Here is a 17378-nt window from a genome sequence, read left to right as displayed (position 1 = left end):
TACACGTCCAGCGTCCAGCGTCCAGCGTCCAGCGTCCAGCGTCCAGGCTGCTGCCGCTGCTGCTGTTGTCCTTCGTTCTCAAGAAGACCAGACATCAGGGTGGCGATGCCATGACAAGGAGGTGGGATGGATCTGAGTGAGGTCATGCTGGGCTAAGTCACCAGCCTCACTTTCTCTTCCAGAGCCATCTGGGTCCAGTGACCAGATAAGAATCAGGACGACTGGAGATGACCTGGATGCGGGGCAGTCAGGGTGAAGTGACTTGCCCAAGGTCACGCAACTAGTGTCAGGCCAAATTTGAACTCAGGTCCTCCTGACTCTAGGTCTGGTGTTCTACCCTCTGCACCACCTAGCTACAGTTAATGGACCTGTAAATTTCAGTGATAGGAGGTCATTGAATCACAGGATTTAGAGATGAAAGGACCCGGAGAGGTCACATAATCCAACCCCTTTGTTTTATCATTGAGGAAACTGAATCCAATCACACAGGTAAAAAGTAGCAAACATTTATGGAGCATATTAAAGTGCAGAGGGTTTTACAAATCTTAGGCTATTTGATCTGCACAACAGGCTGAGAGGTTGGTGTAACTATTACCTCCATTTTACAAATGAGAAAACTGAGGCAGACCCAGGTAAGTGACATGCTCAGAGTCCAGATTTGAACTAGGATCTTCCTGACTCCAGATCCAACGATCCAACCAACCTCTTCATCAGTTTATCACCCTAGCTAAGTCGTGAGTGGTATGGATAGTTTGAGGCCAGCCCCTCTGGCTCCCAAACCAATGTTCCATCCATTATACCAGATGGCCTCCCCTTAATGGCATTAGCAACACTGCCTGGAGTTTCCATCCAAGACTCCTCAGCTTCCTGCTTTGGCAGGCCAGGCAATCCTGTTGAAAGTCCAAACTTTCTTATGAAAAGAAATGAAGGGTTCTAAAACTTCTGAAGTTTTTAGATCAGTAAGGTTGACAGGGCAGATGGGAAGCCCCTTTTAAGGGAAAGAAGGAAGGGGTTCTCACAGCAAAGTCCCTGAGCAGAGTGGAGGAAGTTACCAGCAGGAAAAATGTTTTCCATCCAGGTAGAGAACGAGGGCTATAGTGACAGGAACAAGTCACTTGGAGACCTTCCAGGTAAGATTTCTGGCTCTACCAGTAAATTTGCTGTTACTGTCTGGAAACTCTCAAGGTATACCACAGGGTCGAAGTTTAGAGCTGGAAGGGATGCTAGAGGTCACTGGGTCTAACCCCTTTATTTTATAGATGAGGAAACTGAGACAAATAGAAGTTAAGTGACTTTCCCAAGGTCACATAGCTAGTAAGTATCCGAGGTGAGATTTGAACTCTAGTCTTCCTGATTCTGGTCTTCTCCAGCATACCATAAGATCATAGAGATCACAGAGGGCCCAGCTGGCACATTGAAGCTTTCTTGGTTTCTTTGTTTCCTATTTCCTTCCCTTTGTCCTTTGCTCGCTCCTTCCTTCCTTCCTTCCTTCCTTCCTTCCTTCCTTCCTTCCTTCCTTCCTTTCTTTCCTTTCTTTCTTTTTTCCTTCTTTTTTTCCTTTCTTCCTTGCTTGACTACATCACTTTATCTTATCAAACTGTAATTCAGAGGCCACTCAAAGACCCAATCCCATTGTGAATTTGCACAGACCTTTAATTTGTTCCTTTTTCTGACTTGGGGGTGGTTTGCTCTTCCTTGGATAGATGAGGAGCCTTCCACTCCTGGAGTACTTACTGTATTAATGTTGTTCTCAGTACAAACACCATTTTGATTTTAGCCTTTCTATACCTCAGAATTGTCAAACTCAAGCAACCCACCAGGAGCAAAAACTATAGACATGGGCCACCACAACTGCCCCATTGAAGTTTCATTAAAATAACCTTCATTTTATAGCTCACTAAAAAAAGTCATTCTGTCTCACAATTTTCTTTTTTAGGATTTTGCAAGGCAAATGGGGTTAAGTGGCTTGGCCAAGGCCACACAGCTAGATAATTATTAAGTGTCTGAGGACGGATTTGAACTCAGGTACTCCTGACTCCAGGGCCGGTGCTCTATCTGCTGCACCACCTACATGCCTCTCATTCTGTCTCAATATGGAAAAGGTTCCAAATGAAACTCCCTCCAGCTAAGTTCTAGGTAAGTGTTTTTCTCATTTCTGTAACTATAACATCATCATTCTCTTCATTATCATTACCACCACCATCATCAACAATTACAGGATAAAAGACCAGACTCCCAGAGGATGGAGAAACATATATTCTTAGGCTAAATCATAAATGATCCTGTTATGGAAATGGGTTTAGAGATAGTCCAAAACCCCTCATTTTGAGATTGAGAAATGGAATCTCAGAGAATTTAAGAAAAGTCCCCAAAGTTATATAGGATGTGGCAAGGTGGGATTTGAATTCCAGATCTCTGACTCCAAATCCTATATTCCTTCTACTATACTATGTAATTGCTTTCATTAAAAAAAATCAATATTTTGATCTCTGAATTCCCCACTTGACCTTCTACCCTTATTCTAACCAAACCTGCTTTATATCTTGCTCCCCAGTCCATCAGGCCCCCTTGGGGTTTCATTTGCTTCATTCTTCAACCTAGACTCCATGGCTCACCATTTCCCTAGTTCCCCGAATGCCATCATTCCTCTTCCCTTGTCTGTCTGTTACTGTTTTTTTTTTAAGTTTTTGTAAGGCAGTGGGGTTAAGTGACTTGTCCAAAGTCACACAGCTAGGTAATTATTAAGTGTCTGAGGTCAAATTTGAGCTCAGGTCCTTCTGACTCCAGGACCAGTGCTCTACCCACTGTGCCACCTAGCTGCCCCCGTCTGTTACTTTTTACTCCATGCTCTCCCCAACCTGAGTTGCCCCCCTTCCCTTCCCATCTTTTTTCTCTATGATCCTAGGTGATAAACATTGCTAGAGAAAATGAGATACTTATGGAAAGAGGGTCTGGGTTTGAATTTGAATTCTCTTACTACCCCAGTGACTTGTAGGAAGTCATGTCCTCTCTGTGCTTTAGCTTCCTCATCTAACCCCTAAGCCTCCCAACTGTAAACCTATGAACTCAAAGTCACCTTCCACTATGAATGCCAGTTTTCTAGATTCAACTGCCCCCTCATCAGTGCTTCTTTTTTTTTAGATTTTCTTTTTCAAGGCAATGGGGTTAAGTGGCTTGCCCAAGGTCACACAGCTAGGTAATTTCTTAAGTGTCTGAGGCCAGATTTGAACTCAGGTACTCTTGACTCCAGGGCCGGTGCTCTATCCACTGTGCCACCTAGCCGCCCCTCATCAATGCTTGATAATCCTTTCGTTTAGCTCTAGGCATTTCCCTTTCCTTCAGCTTCCTCTCCAAAAGCCCCGCTCCCCAGCCCACTCTAATGACCTCCCCTTGGTACCCTGCTTGCCCTGCTTGCCTCCTCAATACAAAACCATCCCAAAGGTAATAAGTACCATTTATATAGCTCCTCTCTATGCTAAGCACGCCACAAGTATCATCTCATTTGATCTTCACTTACAACCCTGAAGTGGGTGGTATTATTGTCCCCACTTTACAGGTAAAGAAACTGAAGCAGATGGAGGTTAAGTGACTTGGCCAAGATCACATAGCTAGTCAGTGTCTGTCTCCAGACCCAGAACTCTGACCACTGTGCCTCAACTTTCTTTTATTCTCTAAGCATAACAAGTGCTTTCCAGTCTCCTGTATCATTGGCTTACACTGCCTCTTCTTCTGCCTGATGCTCTTCTCATCTGACTTCCCTTGGAGAAGTCCTATTCATTCTTTTTTTTTAGGTTTTTGCAAGGCAATGGGGTTAAGTGACTTGCCCAAGGCCACACAGCTAGGTAATTTATTAAGTGTCTGAGGCCGGATTTGAACCCAGGGACTCCTGACTCCAGGGCTGGTGCTCTATCCACTGCGCCACCTAGCTGCCCCAGTCCTATCCATTCTTCAAGGCCAATTCTTCCTTGAAGCCTTCCCTAATGTCCCCTGTGAGGCTGGTCCCTAGTGAGGTCCCCATGGTCCTCTGGTACTTAGTTTATGTGATGGCTACAGCACTGATCTTGTACTATCTTGTGCCAGAGATTTATCATCTCCACAAAGGGCAAAGAACCATCTATCTATGTATACCCTCAAATCTCCTGGAAGAAAGCTGAAGTCAATAAACACATCTCTGTTGTATGAGCATGAGGGTAAAGGAAATGTGGGTGTATACGTTCCCAAAAAGGTGTTGTTATGAATTTAAAATGATTGGGATTATATAAGAAAAGACAATTGGCACACCCTGCCCTCAAAGAGCTTCCAATTTATTGGGGAAAAGCAATATGTACTCAGATAAGTGAAAATAAATATATACAAAATAGCCATCTCCAGGCAGAGGGTAGTTCAGGAAAAGCACTGTGGAGAAACAGATATTGGGAAGCTAGGGATTCTACAAGGCAGAATATATTCCAGGGACAGGTGTGGAGAGTTTGTGGAGGGCACGGGAACAGGAGATAAAATATCACAAGGAATAGCAAGTGGATGAGTTTGGTTAGAAAGTAGCACCGTAGGGGGCGGCTAGGTGGCGTAGTGGATAAAGCACTGGCCCTGGAGTCAGGAGGACCTGAGTTCAAATCCAGTCTCAGGCACTTAATAATTACCTACCTGTGTGGCCTTGGACAAGCCACTTAACCCCATTGCCTTGCAAAAACCTGAAAACAAAACCAAACAAACAAACAAAAAGAAAGTAGCACCATAGGCGTGGAGGGAAGTATGATTCCTGGAAAGGTAATCTGAGGCTAAATTGCAAAGGTCTTTAAATTGAGATAATAGGGAGCTATAGGGAAGTGACCCGTGTAAGACTATCAAAGTGGAGAGGAAAAAGGAGGAAGGACATTTAGAAGTTCCACGGAGGGGGCGATGAGGCCCTGAACTAGCAGTGTTGCTATTGTGGATGGAGAGAAAGGGCAGATGCATAGAACTTTCAAAATATGCTACTTGATTGTATGGGGACAGGAGGGATTATTAAGGGAGAATGAGGAATTGGAGACAATTCCAAGCTTTCAGAATTGGGTGTCTGGACAGAATTGAGTAACCTTAAGAAAAGTAAAGAAATTTGGAAAAGGAATGATTTGGGAACTGGGGTGGGAAAGACAAAGACCTTTGTTTGGAGTATGTTGAGTTTGATATGTTTATAAAATTTCCTCCCTCCCCCCCTGAAAAAAAATTTCTGCTTTCCTTCTAATCTATGCTACATTGGTTTTCTTTGTAAAATCCAAGCTTATTTCCCATGACTCCCTTTGGTAACCACTGCTCTCTAATCAAAAGGGTTTTCTTACTATTCCACATATTTGACACTGGAGCTCCTATACTAGCCCCTATTAGAATCTTCCTCATCTCCTTTGAGAATCCCTTTAAGGGGAGGGAGGGAGAGAGAGAGAGAGAGAGAGAGAGAGAGAGAGAGAGAGAGAGAGAGAGAGAGAGAGAGAGAGAGAGAGAGAGAGAGAGAGATAGGATGTGTGTTTTTGTGTTTTACATGTGAAACTAAATGTTTGAGGACAAAGGACACATCTTCCTTTTCTTGGCAGGATATGAACTTTGGGCTCAGAATGCTATAAAGTGTCCTTTGCAAACCAGTGTGAATTCCCTCCCTGTTTTATACACATAATTCTCATAGAGTCATAGATCATGGTATTTAGAATGGAAAAAAGGACCTTAAAGAGTATCTAAGCCAACCCTGTCATTTTTTTATTGAGGGAGAAACTGAGACCCAAAGAGGAATGAGTGATTTACTCAGAGTCAGTGGGTGACAGGACTGAGTTTCAAACTGAGGTCCCCTGACTCCAAATTCAGTGTTGTTTAGAGAACATTAGATTTGGGGGGGAAGTTGAATGTAATTATGTAATTTTAGAAATCAGAGAAAGAGAAATTAAAGGATTTTCCCTCAAGTCTCATAGCTATTACCTTTTTATTTACTCCTCTCTTCTCCACTCTGGCATCCACCATATGCCCCCATATGTCCATCTCAACATTGTTGAAGCATTACACAAACAAATGTGTCTGCATATGGTGGGGTTTGGGAGTTGGAGGAAGGAGGGAAGAGGTCCTCTAACCTGAATTGCAGTATTGTGAACATACCAAGTTGATGAAGACCATGGTGGCTGGGCTCATTCGAGAAGAGATGGGGATGGAGATGAGGCGGCCTAAGGTGACAAAACCCCAGAAGATGCTGGGAAGATAGCCAGCTACCTTATGTCCTAAGAAGAGTGGCTCATCTACGGCATAGGTGTATACAAAGGCAGAATATTCACCCTGTGGAGAAACCAGTGCAAACTAAGTAAGACAGTTTTCTTGTCTGACTAGCACCCCACACCAGGAGCCTCAAGGATAAGAGTACCTACCTCATAAAATTATTAACAAGATCAAACGAGTTTGTTAATCATTCTGTAAACTTTAAAGCACTATTTTAAGTGTGAGCTATCTTTACTAGTGAAAATCTGTGATTTCATTGGTATAGAGAACTGCTAATGCATCAGCTGTCTCTACCAATGAGCTTAGGTGACTAGGAGGATGGTGGTATCCTTAATAGAATAGGAAAACTGGAAGAGGACAAGGTTTTGGGCAGGAAATAACAACAACTTATAATATTAAAGAATTGCCTGAAATGTCAAAAATTTTAAGTTATCTTGCCCAGAGTTATATAAAGGACTTTGTGGCAGAACAGGACCTGAATCCAGGTTTTCCTAGTCTCAAGGCTGGCTTTCATTCTTCATTACTATACTGCCACCATCACCACCACCACCACCACCACCACCACCACCACCACCTCCACCTCCACCTCCACCTTCATCATCATCACCACCACTTTAATACCTCACACCATCATCACCATCACCATCACCATCATCATCATCATCATCATCATCATCACCACCACTCTAATATCTCGTTATCATCCTCATCACCACCACTCTAATACCTCACATCATCATCATCATCATCACCACTCTAATACCTCATTGTCACCATCATCATCAATCATCATCATTCCCAGTACCTAGCTACCAGATTCTTCAAGGATGTCTTCCTCAGCCTAGAAATTTCTGACCTACTTTGTCATCTTCCCAGGATCCTCCTTATACCCTCTGTCTCTGCCCACATTTAGTGATGTCAGATTGGAAATTGGCTGCCTTTTTTCTTCCTGTATCCTCATCTGGGGCCTATAACTTGGCAGAATTCCCTGGGAGCAGAAAGAGAGCACCTAGGGTAACTTTGTCCTTGAAGATCTCACCATGGCCTCCTCCTCTCAATGCCTAATCCTTGATTGCTGACTTTGACTGCAGGGGTTGTAGTTTACTCTAGATCTTGCCCCTTCTGAGCCTGCTCACCATGATTCCATCAGTCATGAAAAGCACCAGGGCTGCAGTGATGTGAATGGCAAAGAAGGAGCAAGGGGCACCTCGAAAACTCTTCTTTTGACAACAGATAAACAGGTTTCCATGCCCTGGAGGAATGAAATACAGAGAGGTGTAGGAGGGAAGAGAGGTCTACTACCTTCTGGTCCTTCTTTTAACCTATTTTACAGAGGAGCTGAGGGAACTAAGAGGAGATAAACCTGGTTCCAATCTGACCACTTCCACCCACTCCAGCTTTGATTTGACAGCCTAGAAGTCAACATTGATGATCCCATCTCTACCTCACTGCTGGGGTGAAAATGAATCCCAGGAAGTTTAAATAATTTTCCAAAGGCAAATATGCAAGAAGAGTTAGAGAGTGTTGCCATTGATATCAATACATACTTGAATACTTCAGTCATCCATAATTATATTAATGTGGGCAATCCCTCCACTGATAAAGCTCACAACCTTCCCATGCCTTTATAATCAATCTTTCTAAGTTTCTCTGACTGAAAATATCTATTATTTGGATACCAACCTGGCAGTGACCTTTTCTGATCTTGACTTCATTGGGCCTCAAACAATAGGCACATAGTACCCAGAACTGACTGATGCCTAAAAGCCATTCCAGCTTGGTGGGACCTGCTGGGGTTTGGAGTCGATCGTCGTTACTCATGAAGCATTGGAGGTAAAGCAGGGGAATTTAATGGGGCATTATTTTTAACAGTAATAATAGCTTTGCAGAATCAGATGATCAGAGTTGAAAGGAACTTCAGAGTTCATCTTGTTCAACTTGACTAGGAATCTTCTCTATAATATCCCTGACAAACATCTACAGCAAGGACTTTCTGATATTATAGCCCATAATCTTTTTGATGTTATGGATCCTTTTGACATTCCTATAAAGTCTATGGTCCTCTTCTCAGAACAATGTAGTTAAATACATAAAATAAAATGCATAACACTACAAAAGAAACCAATTATATAGAAATATAGCTGTCAGTATTTTTTTAAATGTTCATGGACTTCAGGTAATGAACCTCTTGCTTAGATACCTCTGTCAAGCATTGTTTACTAAGAATTAGGCACTAGCTAAGTACCGATGATGCAAAGAAAAACAAAAAGCAAAAACACATCCCTGTTTTCAGGAAAATTACATTCTAATGAGGAAAGACAACACATAAAGGAAGCTGGAAGAGATGTCTATTGCTTCATATATTGGAGGTAAGGAGGAAAACTGGACTTGAACAAGATGAGGAAAAAGTTCCTCTATCAGAACATCCAGAGGCAGATTACAAGTTCTTGGTTGGGGAGGAAGTAGGGAAAAAAGCTAGAGGGAAGGTGGCATGGTTTGGAGCAGGCATCTACTTGAAGACCTAGATGGAGAGAAGGATCTTTGTTTCAGGGTCCTTAAAAGAAGAATGTTGTAATTTCCTACAGGTAATCCAACTTCTTCTCCTCCTCATGTTCAGTTCTGGTCCCCTCATTGTTCATTTTCAATGTCTGTTCAAGATAAACATACTCATGGTTGTACTCCATAAATTGTCCATCTAATTGCATATCATTGCCAGGTCAAGAGGCACTCTTCATCCACTTTTTCTCCATGTGGATAACTGGACTGAATTCTTTTGAGTTATCAATGGATCTCATTTAGGAAGATTGATACAATCTGCATTATGATCTGCAAAGAGGAGATTCTGGAGGACTCCACTACCTATAAAGAATTCCTCTTCAGAGAGGTGTCTACACTGGGTCTCCTTCATAATGGTGGTGAACATCTTTGGAGAGTGTTGTCTGTTTTTTATGTTTCACTTGACATTTATTAATAACCACAAGGTCACCAGTTATCTGTTGTCACATCTTTCCAGGAGTCTTGTAAGGTTTTGACATATACATGACATATTCCAGTTGGAAAGTGGCATTTTGCTCTACCTAATCAAATATTTTTTATAGTCAACAAACAATAAACCTAGTGGGAGCTTGTACAATCATTGTTTAATAGTAAGGATGTGATCTATCATGAAATATCATTTGTGAAAGCCTATCTATTCCTTTCTCTATCTTTATCAAGGATTCCTTCTCTTTCTCTTTCCCCATATGTGTGTGTGTGTATATATGTTTGTGTGTGCATATATATATATATATATATATATATAATTTTCTTTAGGATTATGATGTGTTGATATCCATTCCTCATTTGCCCCATTTTTTAGCATCGATAACTTGTTTTACACACACACACACACACACACACACACACACACATATACACGTGTACACAGACATATATATATATATTTTTTCTAAATTACAAAGTAGACATATGGGTTGATATTTGTTGATATTTTCTTTTTTACTTTTTTGTTTTAGGTTTTTGCAAGGCAATGGGTTTAAGTGGCTTGCCCAAGGCCACACAGCTAGGTAATTATTAAGTGTCTGAGACCAGATTTGAACCCAGGTACTCCTGACTCCAAGGCCAGTGCTTTATCGACTACATCACCTAGCTGCCCCTTGTTTACTTTTTTTGAGCAATAATGAGGATCAATATTTTTTCTATGTATCTTTCTCTCTTTTTGGACACCTTGTAAATTGATCCTTCAATGCCTTAAAAAAATAGATGTCCTCTATACTTGGCTTAGTCCTTCTGTTTTTCTCCTCCATTACGTACATCTGGCATGGTGATGCTAGAGCCTAAATTTGGTAGTTTTATTGTCATTGGTGATAATGAAAAGAGTTTATTTACAATAAAAAATATTTTTCAATTTCTAGTCATTATCCATTTGTTTACCTTTCAGTTTCATCTTTAAATTCTCTATGGATGATTTTGCATAGCTGGGTATCTTGCCAAGCTTTTTAAAAAAACTGCTTTAGGAGACAGCTAGGTGGCACAGTGCCTAGAGCACTGGCCCTGGGAGTCAGGAGGACCTGAGTTCAAATCCAGCTTCAGACACTTAATAAATACCTGTGTGACCTTGGGCAAGTCACTTAACTCCTTTGCCTTGCAAAACCCAATAAATATATGAATGAATAGATAAATTAAAACTGTTTCCCCCTGTTTTATGAGGCAATTGCTCATAATATTTTGTCATCCTTTTATTTTACAAATGCTTTTATATTCTAAATAGGTGCTGCTCTGTACTACCATATTTCTTTGCTTGGCAAGAAGATCATGTGTTTTATTGCTTGAGCCTATATGTAGACTTTTTTGCTCTCCATGTGATGGCATTTTCTTTAGGATTATGATGTGTCAATATCCATTCTTCCATTCATTTGTCACATTTTTTTAAGCATCAATAGCTTGTTTTAAAATGTCAGACTGGGAATTGTTTTATTGGTATGCCATATCTTTTTTCTTTTCTATTCTTCTAATTTTATATTAGTTTTTATAGTGACTCCAATGACTTTGTAGTCTAGATATAAACACATACAAATGATTTAGGAATGAATTCCATATCACTAATGAATCTTTTCCTGCTTGTTAAAAATAATAATAATTTTTGCTTTTTGTGATGTTATATGGTGCTTGTCCTATTGAGTGCCTACCTTTTTATATGTATGCCATTAATTAATGATGAAATGGATAGTTTCAGAGGAAACTAGGAAGACTTCTATGAACTTGATGTAAAGTGAGAAATATTAGGAGAACAATTCACACAATGACATCATGGAGAAAAAAATCTATGAATGACTTTAAAACTGATCAATAAAATGATAAACCAGAAGACTAAAGATGAAACATGCCGCTGACCTTCTGCCAGAGAGATGATAGACTGAAAGACTGAGAGACATATGTTTTCAGGTGTGATCAATATGAGAATTTGTCTTGATTAACTATGCATTGCTTATGATGAAGTTTTTCTTTTTCTTTTTATTCAGTAGGAAGTGAGGGTGGTAGTGGGTGTGGTTGAACATTATTGCATGTAAAAATAAAACTTATTTTTTAAAATATCAGTCAATGAAACAATAAAAGCATTTACAGAGTTCAGAAGGAGACTCAGACAAGCAGGAGAGTATTATTGTTGTATTTAATTTATACTTAAAAAACAAAGCTGTACATTATAGTTTACATTTTTATACTTAGCCCTCTTTTCTTTTCTTTATATTTTCATGTTTTTTAAGTTTGGGTCAGGGGGTTTGTGGGTGCTGGAGCCACCTTGAATAGGCTTTAGAGCTGATTGTAAAATTTTCATTTGGATCATTTATACACCAAAGGCTACAAATCAGATCTCCACTGATTTGATTGATTGTCTAGACTTAAAAACAGTAATGGAGAAAATGTTTATAATGCAGATTAAATTTTAAAATGTGCTGTGCACATTTTTTTTTCTTGGAGAGCAAATTGTTAAACATTTCCCAGCATATCACTGGCTGAAAAAGGAAAAATGTAAAAAAGAAGAATAATGTGATGCATATGGGCAGCTAGGTGGTGCCATAGTGCATAAAGGACTGGGCTTGGAATCAGCAACACTCACCCTCCTGAGTTCAAATCTGGCCTCAGACACTTATTAGCTAAGCAACTCTGGGCAATCACTTTTTCTGCCTCAGTTTCCATATATGTAAAATGAGCTGGAGAAGGAAATGTTGAATCACTCTAGTATCTTTGCCAAGAAAACTCCAAAGGGTTACAAGGAGTTGAACGTGATTGAAAGCAAAAATGTGATAAGTGCTTGAGACTTCGGTGTATTAGGCTTCTGCTTATATATATATTCCTAAGTCGCATTTCTCAATGTTTTTGTTCCCCTCTTTGTGGCTAGTTTTTATATTGAAGTAGTTAAATATCAAAATTTTAATCATTTGGTTTGGAGGATTATCTTTTCCTTTGTGGAGTTTTTCCATTTCTTCATTCTCTGTGACTAGCATTGACAAAAAGGCTATAATTATTTTTAGGATGGCATTTTTGTAAATGTGTAAGTGTGATGTTATGTGACCTAATGTCTCATAAAATAATATTTCACATGACCTTTGGTTACATGATTAGAAAAAATCTTGTCTTCTTTATTTGCCTCTCCAAGGAGAACTTGTGAGCCATGCCTCTGGTTGCAACTTCCTTTCATCTTCTGGTTTAATTTTAGTAATCATGTCAAGATCAATATGACTCACTTCTGCTAGGAATAGGTTCTATTTATTGGTTACTGGACAAGGATTATAGAATGGTAATATAGATTCCAAGCTAACCCTAAGGCATTTTTCACATTTTTAGAAGAAGATGGGATTTCTAAAGAGGACCTGTATTAGAGGTGCTATCCCACTGCAAGAGGTGATTGCTTTTCTAGTCTCCTTCCTTTGTGATCCTTTCTTTCCTTCCCAAGGTCAAGTGGTCACCTCCAGTGAAGGTGTGAATGCTTCATATAAAAGGGTCTTTTGTTACCAGCACTGATAGTCCATAGTTTCTCCTATATATATATATAGTCCCTTTGAGCTGCAGTAGAAACAAACACAGTATTTTTTCCTCTAATCTGCACTGCAGTCTTGTGATATAGGTTGTATTATTATATTATTATATTATTATATTAATTTACTAAGGACAAAACAGAAACTGAGAAAGGTGAAATGGCCAAGATCCCACAATTAGAAAGGAATGTTTCCCACCCTTTGGTTCTCTTTTCCAAGAAAGGGTTCTGTGGCTAAGAATAAGTCATTTCTCTGAATGCCTTTGCTTGGGATTTCAGCTCAGCTTGACTAAAGGGTATCTGGGAATGCTCCAATTTATGGCTCTGAACTGAAACTTAATAAAGGATTTGTAAAGCCCTTACCTGTCTCTGACTGGGCTTTGGTTGGCAGAGAAGAGGAGTCTTCCTTCTCAGGCAGCTCCATTTGGAGGGCAAGCTCATCAGCAGTCAGGAGCAGAGGTTTTTTGCTTGGACAGCAAGGCAGCATACTTTCCTTGGACAGCAGGAACAGAACTGAGATGGGCACTGGTAGCTGAATTTGGGGGTGGGAAAGGAAACAGTGAGGGCAGCACAAGAGATCAGGTTTCTCTCTTCCCCATATAGTCACCGACCAGAATTTCCTAGTATCCCTTTAAGAATCAAATCTGTGTAATAGCAACATGGGGGTGATGATCAACTTTAATGGACTTGCTCATTCCATCAGTACAACAATCAGGGACAATTTTGGGGTTTCTACAATGGAGAATACCTTCTGTATCCAGAGAGACAACTGTGGAGTTTGAACAAAGACCAAAGACTATTACCTTTAATTTAAAAAAAAGTTATCTTGGGGCGGCTAGGTGGTGCAGTGAATAGAGCACCGGCCTTGGAGTCAGGAGTACTTCAAATCCGACCTCAATTACCTAGCTGCGTGGCCTTGGCCAAGCCATTTAAACCCATTGCCTTGAAAAATCTAAAAAAAAAAAGTTATCTTATGTAATTTTGCTATCTCATACTTTATTTTTCTTCCTTGAGGATACGATCTCTCTCTCATCACATTCAACTTAGATTGATGTATGCCATGGAAACAATGTAAAGACTGACAAATTGCCTTCTATGGGGGGTGGGAGAAGGGAACCAAAATTCAGAGAAAAATTGTAAAACTCAAAATAAAATCTTTCTAAAATGTTTTTTAAAAAAAGAATCAAACTTGTGGGGATCAGCTAGCTGGCATAGTGGATAGAACATTGGCCCTGGAGTCAAGAGGACCTGAATTCAAATCCAACCTCAGACACTTAATGATTGCCTAGCTGTATGATCTTGGGCAAGTCATTTGGCTCCATTGCCTTGCAAAAACAAAAAAAAAATCACACTTGTGGGACAGCTAGGTGGCTCAGTAAATAGAGTACCAGACCTGGAGTCAGGAGGACCTGAGTTCAAATCCAGCCTCAGACATTTAACCTTGCTGTGTGACCTTGGGCAAGTCACATAACCCTACTGCCTTAAATACATTTTTTTAAGGTTTTTGCAAGGCAAATAGGGTTAAGTGGCTTGCCCAAGGCCACACAGCTACGTAATTATTAAATGTCTGAGGCCGGATTTGAACCCAGGTACTCCTGATTCCAGGGTGGGTATTTATCCACTGTGCCACTTAGCCACCCCAATAAATTATTAAAAAAAAAAAAGAATCAAACTTGCATGGTCTTTGCCTTTTTATTGACTATCTCCCACTCCTAGAATGCATTCTCTGCTCATTTCTACCTCTTAAGATACTTAGTTTCCTTCAAAATTAAACTTCCACAAATATGAAACCTTTCCTGATCCCTCATTTGCAAAAGTTTTTCTTGACTTTATTATTTATATACTTTCTTTACTATATATATATATATGTATGCGTGTGTGTGTGTGTGTGTGCGTGTGTGTGTATACACATATACATGTATTTTCTTGACCTTATATTACCTTATATTCCTTTACCTCATCCATATATTTTCATGTGGTGGCTAGAGTTGTCCTTTTAACCATGTAGACTTGGCAACAGACCCTGGCTATGTGACCTTGGGCAAGTCATTCAACTTCTTGGTACCCCAGGCAGTTCTCTAAGATTATAATTTTTACAGAGGGTACCAAACAGTTTCTTCATCAGGGAATTTATTTGATTCTTACAGCAATTATTTCACAGTTCCTTACCCTTTCCCTATTTTATATATATATATATATATATATATATATATATATATATATATATATGTTTATATATATGTATGTTATATATGTATGTATGTTTATAAATATTTCTGAGTATATATATATATATATATATATATATATATATATATATGCCTTCCTCAACCCTCTTACAATGTAAACTTCTCTCCTGGCTCTGCTCCTTTCTCTGGACTTTGTCACCATGTCTCAGTTCCTTTCTCACCTTGAAAGATACCTCCTCCCCTTTGAACTTCTGTTTTGAGGAAATTCCCAGACCAGACAACCTTCATGCCTCTCCCAGTTCCATTCCTTTGGACTTCCCTTCTCAGCACCCACTTTTTCAACTCCCTTTTATGTGTTGTCTTCTTGCATTAGAATGAGAGCCATGCTTGCTTGGATTTGTATCTCCAGTCCTTTGCAGAGTGTCCATAGAGTACATAAATTGCTAATTAAAAACTTTTTGTCTTGTTAACATGACTTCACTTAACATGCTAAGGTAAGTTTATTTGGAAGTAGAGAGTTGTAGCTACTACCCTACACTCACCATCCAGGATCTCAAGACACTGGATAATTTTAAGGTAATGAAATACTTAAGATAGAAACTCACTTGCGACAATAAAATCCACCAGTCTGGTGCTTTCCTTTCCTTACTTACTACTTCCCTTATTTCTCAGGTGAATCTAGTCCCTTAAACTCAGGTGTCCTAATTCCCAATCTCTTCTGTTAGCTCAAGCTTCCTTACTCATAGGGAACTTAAAAGGTTTTTTAATCAAGCTATTGGATCATCTTCACCACCATTCTTATGAGTCATTCCTGCTGAGTTTTCTCTTAGATTGATACAGAACTTTAGGCTATACAAAGCAATTCACAACTATCATTTCTTTTGATCATCATCATATTTGCCTTGTGAGCTTGGCCTGGCTAGGATTATTATCCTGAAGCTGAGGATCAGAAATGTCTTACCCATTTGCCCAAGATACTGGCATGTTGGTGTAGGTGTGACTGGGTGGGAGAAGGGCAAGAAGTTGGAATAAGAACTCTGACCTCTGTGGTGCTATATGACGTCCTTTTAGTCTAAACATAAAACACCACCCTGCACTCCTCCCAAACAGAATAAACTAAGAGACACATAAGTATACACAGAGGAACTCAATGAAATCATAACTATATGAGCAATAATATCACCAGAAACAGGAGTGAGAGCTAACAAGTCTGTCTTGCTGCCATTATCACATGCATCCTCCCCCAGAAGGAGAAAATTGATTGCTCTTGGCCACAGGACAGGCTAGGGAAGGAAAAAGTACTTAAGCTCAGTTGAGAAGTTGTCCATTCCAGGGCAAGTTTGGGACCTATCTAGAAGCAATTCTGGAAGCAGACACAACTTCTTGGGAACCTCTTTAGATTTAGCATATTTTTGTTGCCTAGTCATTTCAGTCATGATCCCATTTGGAATTTTCTTGGCAAAGAGACTAGGATGGTTTACCATTTTTTTCTCCAATTCATTTTATAGATGAGGAAACTGAGGTAAATAGGGGAGTGACTTGGCCAGGGTAATACAACTAGTAAGTGTTTGAAGTCAGACTTGAACTCGAAGAGATGATTTTTCCTAACTCAAGGTCTGGTGCTCTCTCTACTGTGCCACCTAGAAGTCCAAGGCCACCTATAACAGGCACCTATTAACTAAGAACTAACCTATTCATAGTATCTATGTTATATTTGTAATTATTTTGTTAAACATTTTTCATTGAATTTTAATTTGGTTCCAGCTTGGTAGAGTTGGGCACATCCGATCTATACTGACACTCTAATTTTGCAAATGAGGAAAACTGAAGCCAAGAAAGTCCAAAAAAGTGATGGTGATAGGATTTGAACCCAGAGTTTATGACTCTCTGACCAGATCTATTTACACTATAACTACACTATTGCCTTTTCTTTATCTTGCAAGTTCCTAATGGAATAAGTTTGGAATGATGAAGAAGGGGTGAAGAGGGAAAGGGAGAAAAACACATGAAATGATTTTAAGAACTGATGATCTAATAGTTATTAGAATCAGTGCCCTAGAGAAGAGGCAACAATAGAAGTCTGGGACGATGGGCTGGAGGTGTCAAATAAAGAGAAAGAACATTGCTCTAGGAATCAGTAAATAGGGTTCAAATCCCAACACTGTCCCTTGATCTCTGACTTAACCAGAAACAAGTTAATTTGATTTTTGAGGAGGGGTCTCAGTTTCTTCATCTGTAAATTGAAAGTTGATCTAGATGAATTTTAAGCTCTCTTTCAGTATCCAAGGATAGGATGGAGCCATCATACTGGAATGCACCTACTCTACAAGAATCAGTATATGTGTCAGCGTACAAATACACACATACATACATACATACACATATACTGTATGCATGTAACTATATGGTCATAACTATGTTAT

The 17378-nt window shown here is 39.7% G+C and overlaps 1 protein-coding gene across 1 annotated transcript in view; it reads right to left on the bottom strand.

Annotated features, from left to right (window-relative positions):
• MFSD4A (major facilitator superfamily domain containing 4A) overlaps positions 1-17378 on the bottom strand; it is a 69337-nt gene that overhangs the window by 14180 nt on the left and 37779 nt on the right. Inside the window, exons 4-6 of the mRNA XM_074222497.1 lie at positions 13130-13298; positions 7368-7483; positions 6118-6291 (exon numbers count right to left, since the gene is read on the bottom strand). Coding sequence (XP_074078598.1) covers positions 6118-6291; positions 7368-7483; positions 13130-13298 — 459 coding nt within the window. The remainder of the gene's footprint in view (positions 1-6117; positions 6292-7367; positions 7484-13129; positions 13299-17378) is intronic.

This window comes from Macrotis lagotis, chromosome 2 (assembly GCF_037893015.1).
Source record: "Macrotis lagotis isolate mMagLag1 chromosome 2, bilby.v1.9.chrom.fasta, whole genome shotgun sequence".
Classification (NCBI taxonomy): Eukaryota; Metazoa; Chordata; class Mammalia; order Peramelemorphia; family Peramelidae; genus Macrotis; species Macrotis lagotis.
Note: the sequence above shows the minus strand (reverse complement) of the source record. Positions and strands in the feature narration are given on the sequence as shown.